The sequence below is a fragment of the Olea europaea genome, chromosome 12, assembly GCF_002742605.1.
Source record: "Olea europaea var. sylvestris chromosome 12, O_europaea_v1, whole genome shotgun sequence".
NCBI classification, from domain to species: domain Eukaryota; kingdom Viridiplantae; phylum Streptophyta; class Magnoliopsida; order Lamiales; family Oleaceae; genus Olea; species Olea europaea.
In genome coordinates, this window is record NC_036248.1 from 8,377,419 (window position 1) to 8,387,446 (window position 10,028).

The window sequence follows — 10,028 nt, forward strand, 5'->3', positions numbered from 1 at the left end:
TTAACTCAAACACAACAATATATATTCTTCTTAATAACGCTTCACATGTATTTAAAACAACGTGACACACATAATTTTATACATTTATGTTTAGAATGAATCTATGTGAAGATTGATTCCATAATACAACACAAGAAATTTATTAAGCTAACTGAGAATCTCGAGTTGAAGTATATTGTCCCATTACTCTTGCCCACTATATTTTTGACACCTCGAAATATCGAGCTTCTAATAGCAAATGTGAAGATGTCATACGACTTATTTGAAATGTATTCTGTTGGCATCTCCCGAGCTGATATTTCGGTGTGTCAAAAATTTAGTGCGCGGACAACATATCTTTAACTCCAGGATCTCGACTGAGAATCAAGAAAAATCAATATCTTCAATTCTAAGAAAGCTCAAGCGTTCATCATTGATCCACCCATACTTCTCTGTGAAAGGATTGGTTAGGGTTTTTGGTGGGTATTTGTCCATGCAGTCTTTCCACACATTAGCATCCTCCAAGTCCCTCATAACCTGCCACACACAATTGTTGCACTTAAATCCAGCACCAAAACTTATCATGAAAACTCTATCACCCTTCTTGAGTCTCTTTTTGGCCTCCATGTAGCCTAAAACATACCAAAGGCCACCGGCTGACGTGTTGCCGAAGCGGTGAAGTGTCATTCGAGCTGGTTCGAGATCGTATTCGGTAAGACCTAGACTCTTGCCAACTCCATCAATGACTGCCCTACCACCAGGGTGTATACAGAAGTGATCTACACCTGACTTCAGATTCAAACCTTCGCCAACTCCTTCAAGAATTGGGCTATTTTCTTTACTCCATCGGTGATATACCACGGCATACTGGATTAATTCCCATAGAGGTAGAATTTTTGGTAATAGAACTCTTAGGTTTATGATGAAAGCTTGAGCAGCAGCCTTGGTGAGTTTCTTGGTTAGACGAAAACCCGGGTAGCCTTGGTCGTCTTCGACTTGGATGCAACACTCATATGCCTCATCATTCGAGCCAAAATGAGTACGTACCAAAGACGTTAACTTGAAGAGGGCTCGATGTTTAAAATCGGGGTTGTTTGTGAAAAGCATTGAACAACCACCGGATCGAAATAGGCAATTGGACAGCATCATTGACTTGTCTTTGCCACAGTACCAGTTCGCACCAAAGGATTCAGTACTAACAACAATGGCAAATGCTTTCTTGTGAATCTTAAACTGTTGACGAACAAGATCAATGGCAATAAGGCTAGCGCTGCACCCCATTCCGGACAGATTAAAAGCCTTAATGTCAGACTTCATTTTGTACCGGTTTATGATTCGAGCTGTTAAAGAAGGAACTGGAGAAAGTAACGAGACATTCACCACAAGAATGTCAATTTCTTGTGGAGAAATCCCTGATTTAGCAAATAGATTGTCAAGTGTATCGAAAAAGACATCATCCATTTCCTCAAGGGAATCGATCAAACTGGGATTCTCCTCTCTACCCATAATGACATTTTTGGGACAATAAGTTTCTTCACCAATACCTGAACTGACCATGGTTTTTAAAAGAAACTTGTATTCATCCCAACCAAGATTCTTGTTTCTCAAAACGATTCTACAAGAGGATTCAGTGTCTACCTTTCTGTCATTGGTGGCCTTATAGCATTCATAATTTAGCATGTAGCAGCAATTATTTTTCTGCCCCAAGAATCTTTTGCAAAGTCGAATGAAAACATAAAAGAGAAAAACAATGTAGATTGCAATGAACAACTCCATATTCAAAAAAGAAAGAGAGGTGTGAGTTCTGTTGAGTAGCTTGCAACTACCAAGAATTTATAGACAAATTTTTTAATAAAAATATTACATAAATATTAAATAGGAGCTCACAAGTTGGCGCTCACGAAAAAAAAAAAAAAACTTTTCCACATCGACAATATGGAGATTATTTTCAAACACAGAATAATTTTATCGACCTTAATCCTACTTAGTCCACTTGTGGGGATCATCCTCTCAAACATTTAATACCAATCAACCACTACCAGTCTACCACTACCAAGAAAACATATTTTCAAGCAACTACTCAAATGAATTCAGCTAACATCATTTTCTTTGTCAAATCGTTTTCTCTACAAACAGAAAAATTGATATTCCTCTACATGTCCTTGTTTTTGCCCGAAGTGAATTGGGAAAAATGTTATATACCTCGTTCTTCATATCCAAGGCATCTACACAAGTACTGACAGCATACCCACCTGTTAATATCAACTCAGATGGTCAGAGACAGGTTGTTTGGAGCACAATTTTTCTCTTTATTTCGATATTAATATCCAATTACTTCTTCACCTACCTAATGGACCTGGAGCTACGAGCTATCTTGTGTCAAAAATATTGATTACTGTATCCTGGGGCCACTTAAAGATTTGGATCAAAGACAGGACACTAAAGCGGGTAGACACGCAATGAAACCACATTAAAGTCAGGGAAAGTTATTGGCTGTCGGCTGATAGTTGTAGTTGTTTTGGATATTTGGTGGGGTTGGATAGAGTGGAAAAGATGAAGATTTCATTTTAGCTTGTTAACTATAGAGAAGGGTAAAATTTTCTCATAGGGGACCCTAAGTACTACTGAAACGAAAGATTGAGGATGTAAATGCTATTTTTTGAGGATTGGGGACCTAGATGTAATACATACCAGAGTTTGGGACCTCAGCTCGTGCAAGATTTCATGTGTAAATTATTTGTAGGCAACAACAACCATTTCTCTAAGGACAGTTACATTGCCACAATAATTTTATTTTGATATGCCATTTTTTTAATTGTACAAAAAGACTCTAACCTTTAGTTATTGTTAAACTGTATTCTCAAATTATTTTAAATTTTTTATCATCAATCTGTTGTGCAGAAAACATCTTAATAGTCATAATGATGTGATCAAATTAATTTAAAACTACCAAGAGGTTATAACTTAATAAATGTGTAGTTACAAAATTTAGACCAATGCCTCTTTTCCCAGGCCACATAGGCCCGGGATTTCCGGGGGGACACATATGCAAGGGGGTCTGTCGCCCAGAATTTCTAGCAAAACTCCAAAATTTATTGTTTTGAGTTAGTTATCATTAGTGCGAGTGATGAATTAATAATTAAATAATGGATTGGAGCACGAGAGATCCAAGCAATAGACATGGATAAAAGATACATGCATAATTTAAAAAAAAAAAGAAAAGAAAAAAGAAACTAGTACATGTATCTACGTACTGTTATGAATACGCATAATCACTTAAAAATTCCAAATTTGGACTATTATTAATTAAGCAAATGATTATAACCCGGCTTTTGGTTCACTGCAATCTGCTTTTGGAGTAGTTCTGTAGCGAAAATTCCTCTATAAATCTTGATTTCGGGCTCATAAAACAACCAAACGAACACCAGTTTACCTCGACTCGACCCAAGACTTTCGCCTTCACTTTGGACTGTCCAAACTCTCTCAAACCCCACGAAGGAGAAGGGTGGTGGTGTTAGCAATCCACAAAGGTATGGAGAGGAAGAAGAACAGTGGTTGAATCTTACTCACAACCTCACATGGCTTTCCTCTCTCTCGGTTGCCTCTTTTCTCTCAATTCTCTTCTCCATTGCTACAACACACACACACCCCACCAAAAAACGGTTAGAAGATAAGTACATATATATAGGTTAGTTTAGGTCACTCCAATTAGGCCTAGGGTTCACTAAGAGGGCTACCAATAAACCTAAACTAATGGGCCAATATTCAACTCCATATTAATCACTAAATGGTCCAACTAACCTGTTTCGCGCGGGTAGTCGCTAACAATTAAAAAGGGATCAGACGATTGTGTAAGGGACAAACCTCTTGAAACAAAGTCCCAAAAATGAGTGTTTTTATTGGCGATGATTTTACAATGGGAAAATAAAACAAAATGCCTCCAAGAGGCGCAAGCACACGAGTTACTGAAAAGAAGTGTTTAAATCTAAATTAAGAAATTGAAAGTTACATATTCTTTATTTGAGAGTGTTTGATTCGGGTTTTTTTGCTTTATGTCTTTTCTTTCTTTTATACTCCCTGAATGATCTCTTTGTGATCAACCGCTTAAAAACTGCTTGATTGCTCTATACCTGCTCACTTTCTTCATAGTGGCCAACTTGTCATGGAATTGCCTTCTCTAACTGCTGCCATCACTTTTTGTCGTTCAACCGTCTTCAATTGAATTCCTTGAATTGTGGAACGTGATAGGGCTACTCAATAACTGCTTCATTAACCGCACTTTTGGGTAACCATAACATCTTATGTTTGCTAAGATCCTAGGCGACTCAAAAGTTTGGGCGAGAACAGGGTCACAGCTCTGGGCGACTGCATGGCAATCCATTCGCTCAAATCTTGGGCGACTTGCAAGCTTGGACGATGGCATTACCGCATTCATGGGCTTCCCTATTTGGGCCTTTATCCTGAATTGCCTAATTGGGCCGTTCTTTGGGCTATCTGATTTGGGGATCCTCCAATTGGGCTTTATTCCTTGGGCTATTCGATTTGAGCTGAACTTTTTGTGTGTCAACAATTACCCCCTAATATGGCAGAATTAATACCAATTATTAATTTTTGCCATATTCACTTTGTGTTTCCTAGCAACATTCGAAATTCCCAAGAATTTCAATCATTGTTTTCTTCCATAGCCTGAAAAGATGCGACGTTTGCAAACCCTTACAATCCCCAAATACACGTCATTTCATTGCACCACTAAATCACGCCTCATTGTTTCGCGCTTCTCTCTCGCAATATTACTGTTCATCTTCTTGCTTCTCTGCTACGTTTCTTAAGCAAACTTCGACAAACTCTATTTCATTCCTAATGGCTGTTTCACAATCCCAATCTGGTGACTCCTTCAGTTTCGAAGACTTCTAGAAACTCTTCACTCGGTCATATATAACTCCGAACTTCCTTGCACCAGCCAATGTCGAACTCAATGAGTTCTATCTAGGTCCTTCATTTAACAACACCGAGGCCATCGAACAAGCGGCGGTCGGTCAGCTATTCCCTTGTACTCAAGGGCCTCCATTTCTAAACTCTTTGCCGCTGAGGTCGCTTCGCGAAAGAGGTAGTCGCACTTGACCTAAATCTGATGTCGTTTTCCGTAGATGGCATGTTCGCCTTGTGGACCATGGTCCTACTAAGGCAATTTTTGATAGTGCTAGAATTTCTGATTTGTTAGAAACCTCTCTTCAACCCCCTATTTTTGACCCAGCACTTTTTCCAATGGCTTTAAGTTTTTGGTCTTCTGAGTATAATACTTTTGTTTTTCCTCTTGGTCCCATGTCCATTACCTTAAGGGATTTTAGGGCCCTAGTAAATCTGCCACCTTTGGGCGATACCATTTTCCCTGGTATTTTAATTTCTGGTGTAGCCCCAAAATTTGATAGAAAACTCACCGAGTCTTATTCAAGCCTGCAAACTTGTCGTAACCACTCGAGCGCTGAGCTTTTCCATACTGAGTGTGTGGCCTTTCTTCAGATTTGGCTTTGTAAATACATTTTGTGTGTGCCAAGCATGAAGCCCTCTATGAGTTATTTACCCATAGCGCATGAATTGGCCCGTGGTAGGCCTCTGAATTTGTGTTCTTTCTTTTTAGCTGCCCTCTATAGAGGCATGGCTTCTCTTCAATCCCAATTGAAGAATGGTGCATCTCCCACTGGCAGTGGACCTCTTTGGTTCACTCAAATGTGGTTGAGAGCCTATTTTCCATCGCTTGGTGCTCTATCCTTTTCCAGTCCTTTTGCTAGCTGCTATGGGCTAGCCATTGATCCTCTGACTCCTGTAAATATGTCTAGAAGGGACATTTTTTTTCATTCTTTTATACTTTGGATTCAATCCCTTCCTTCTTTCCTTTTCCTCCATTTTTGACTCCAGATTATGTGCAACCTCCATCCACTCTGGATAGTGCGAGTACCTCTCTGTTCATTTGGATTCAGTTTTTGACCAGGAGGGAGTTGTTCCATAATATTTTGACTGGGACCAATGTCAAAGCTGAGGTTGAAATATATGCTCCCCAATTTTTTGCTCGCCAACTTGGTTTTGGCCAAACTAGGCCCGTTCCCCCTTGCTATTCAAGAAATTTGATAGACCACTTCCATACCATTAATAAGGCAGAGGAAGAAGCTATAGATGCTCGCAATATTATTTTGACGAGCAGCTTTTCATTAGCTCCCTTCAATCTTAGCCGTGCTATCCATCCCCTTTTTAAATGACTCTGACCGTCAGTAAAGCGCAGATTGTTTGCGACTGATGCCAATCGTGCTTTCCATTCATTGGACCAGCCAAACATTTCTTCCACCTCTCCTGTTTTGGTCACTCCTGTGTCCATTAGGAGTCCCTCTTCCCCTGCTCGTGCTAAACAGTCTGCTCGTCCATCGACTTCTCTTCCTGCCAAGCCCACTGCAGCTAAAAGTGCCCCAAGCCGCAAACGGCCAGCCTCAGCATCTCCCATTTTGGAGGATGATGCTGATGATGATGATGACACCTCTCTCATCGTCAGGAGGAAGGTAATTAAATTGGTTTACTCACAAGCATACCTTTCCATACTTGAAACTTTTCTATGTGCTGATAGTTTATTTGGATTTCTCAGAAAAGTCCAGCCTCTCCTTTGAAGGCTTCGGTGTTGGCAGCTCCTACTCCATCATCCTCTGCTGAGGCTGCTTCGTCCAAACCAACTGATGAAGGGACTACGCTTAAAGAGAAATCTTCAGTCCCAGAATCTTCATCACAACCAATGGATGAGCCACCTTCTTCCCAGGGCGTTGACCACCCAAACGTCGAAGTAGAAGGTAATTCATTTTTTGATGCTTTACCTTTGCTTGTGCTATTGGTTTTTGATTTGTTACTTTTTGAGTTCTACAGATGCTCCCATGAGTCTGCCCGTTGCGACAAGGTCTTCTCGCTTAGACAAGGGGAAGTCCTCATGAATGGTGGAGCCACATGTGGTAGATTTGGCTGGGGATATGCCACCTTTCAAGATTGCTGATGAGGTACTCTTTGCTTCACCTTTACTTCCACTTTGTTTAGTGTAGTGAAAACCTTCAATGTTGGCAACTTTCTTTGCGGGATGCTGATAAAATTGTGCGTTCCATCCAATACTTGTTCACTTCCTGGGGGCAAGTCAAGACATCTCACCCTACTTCAGCCAGTCGTCCTTTTGCTTCTTCAGAGGAAGATATGAAGTTCCTCAAGCAGTCGATATTTGAGTATGTGTCCTTCATGGATATGAACATCGGTAAGGCTAGTGCTGCCAAGCATAAGGATAAGCTTGAGCATTTGAGTGCGAAGTTGGAGCAAGCACTAACACTTCCGTCGCTCAACCTTTCTGCTGATTTTAAAGTGACGTTAAAAGTTGTCCATTCCGAGATTCTCTCCTTGCTGGCCAGAAATGTTGAACTGAAGGTTAAGAGTACTCAATATCTTCGCGCTGTATCTGAAAGAGAGTCCTTGCTTCTGGAGATCAACAAAGTTGAGGACGAATTGAAAGAAATCTCTTTCGAAATCATGATTGAAGACTCTTTGATGACTAGTTTGGCTGCACAGATGAAGGAGCTTCAAGCCAAGATGGACGACTGCAAGGCGAGAATGGCTGCTAAAAAGCGTAATGCCTCCCAAGGAATTGAGCGAACCAAGTCTTTGGTCGAGCAGTACAAGAAGCTAGAAGTTGATGATGATGTTGTGGCTGAATTGAATATCACTTCTTCTCGGCAGAGCGAGGACTGGGGGAGACTTAGGGTAAGAATTCGTTTGGTATGGGGCGAATTGTAATTAAGACATATAATGCCTTAACTTTTTCTTTTTGTAATTTCGTATTGGCTTTCCCTTCGTAACCTTGTACTGATATCCATTGCTAATTTTGATCATAACAGCAGCCATCATCGTTAATGAATAACTATTTTAACTTCTTGTGTATTTATTGATGTTTGTCTTTTAATCGTCAATCGCTCAAGCATTTAATTGCTTTATACTAAATTTTTTTGCACATTTTCTCTTGATATTTCTGCCTCTTTTCCCAAGACTTTGGGCCATTTGATTCTAGTTACTAGGCACGAATGTGGCTGTTCATATTATGTCTCTTCACCTTCACGCCTCTATAAATGCACTCATATTCCACACTTGTCATTTTCACTTCCATTCTCTTTTTTAAAATCAATTTGCTGCCATTGTTCGGCATTTTGACAATCGATCCAAAACCTTCGTTTTCCATGGAAATGGATCATTTGATCTGCCCATTTTCCCATCTTTCTTGATATCGCCTTTGGTATGGGAGATATAGGAAATATTCTTTGCCAACAAAGTTCTTTCCATCGTCTCCATATTCTTTACAAGGGGTTCGATGATGGAAGACAATTTTTGAGGACGCCTGCAAGCCACCTTGCTTGCTGAGAGTGCTTCTCAGCCTCCTTGCCCATCATTGCAGCGATGCATTTAGGAAGACGATATGAGGGCGCTTCATCTTCCTTTCTGCTTGCTGAGAGTGCTTCTCGGCCTCTTTGTTTGCCTTTGCAGCAGTGCGATCAGGATGACGATCAAGGCCAGTACTCCTTCTTACTCGACGATCGATCGGGAGATTAGTTTGCTCTTAATTGTAGTTTATAGAGTATTTAGCATCTTGTATTTGCAGCTTTGTAATGAACGTTTGATAATAAAGGAATTTATTTGAACGTATTTCGCTCTGGCCCCTTTTAATCTACGATCGTTCAACGCGATTTGATTACGCTTTTATTTGTTCACTCTCCCATAAGGAAGGAACATATTTTTTTAAATATTTGCCATTAATGAATCATACGTGCTTGGTGCCATCTAAATCTTCCAAATGATATGCTCCATTAGGCAACACACTGTTTACTTTGTATGGTCCTTCCCAATTGGGCGACCACTTCCCCGTACTTTGGATCCTTGCTATCCAAAGGGAGTATCGTTTTCCAAACTAATTCGCCCAGGCTGAACGACTTGGCTATAACTTTTTTATTATAAAATTTAGCCATCCTATGTTTTTGAACTTGCAATCTATCTAGGACATCCAACTTTAATTCGTCCAATTCCAATAAATTTTGAACTAGTGATTCAGTATACTCATCATCACTTAACTTATGTTGCAAACACACTCTGATCGATTGTACGTTGATTTCCATAAGCAAAACGGCCTCCTGTCCATAAGTAAGTTGGAAATGAGTAATTTTGGTACTTGACCGAGGCGACGTCCTATAAGCCCATAAGGCCTTGTTCAGACATTCGTGCCAATTTTTGGCATTTTCATATATATTTTCTTTATGATATTTTTTAGAATCTTATTAGAAGATTCTGCTTGTCCGTTGGATTGAGCGTAATATGCTGTGGAGTTCACTAATTTAACCCCAAGCTCGCTCAAGAATTTATTCACTTGATCCCCATTCAAAGATGTTCCGTGATCTACCATCAAAGTTTGTGGAATTCCAAATCTATAAATGATGTGATCACGGATAAATTCTATGACATTCTTTTGGGTGATCTCCTTTAAAGGTACCGCCTCTACCAACTTAGTGAAATAATCAGTTGCAACTATAACAAAAGTATGTTGCTTGGACGATGGGGGATAAATCTTCCCTATCAGGTCTATCGCCCAACCCTTGAACGACCAAGGTTTAATAATAGGTGCCATCTCTCGTGCTGGTGCCCTTTGTATTGGACCATGCCTTTGGCATGCTAAACAACTCTTTGCATACTGAATGCATAATTCTCCCATCTTTGGCCAAAAATATCCACTCCTAATAATTATCCATCTCATCATTTGGCCAGCTTGATGAGCTCCACATATCCCTTCGAGCACTTCAGCCATGATCGTCCTGGCTTCTTGCAAACTTACACATTTTAGCAATATACCATCAGAGCGTTTCTTAAACAACTCTTCATCTATTAGTGTATAGTTTAGCAAACGCAGCTTCATTTTTGTACTATTTCCTTTATTAGGTTTTTTAAGGAACTTTTAAATCTCTGTCCTCCAATCCATTGCATCTCCATCTTGTATT

General features: G+C 40.0%; 1 protein-coding gene across 1 annotated transcript; it reads right to left on the minus strand.

The window, feature by feature from the left end:
- Positions 1–1,803, minus strand: LOC111405499 (3-ketoacyl-CoA synthase 19). The gene has a single exon (XM_023034411.1). It carries the CDS (start codon positions 1,753–1,755, stop codon positions 364–366), a length of 1,392 nt encoding a protein of 463 aa, XP_022890179.1. The 5' UTR covers positions 1,756–1,803; the 3' UTR covers positions 1–363.
- Between the last annotated feature and the right edge of the window lie 8,225 nt (positions 1,804–10,028).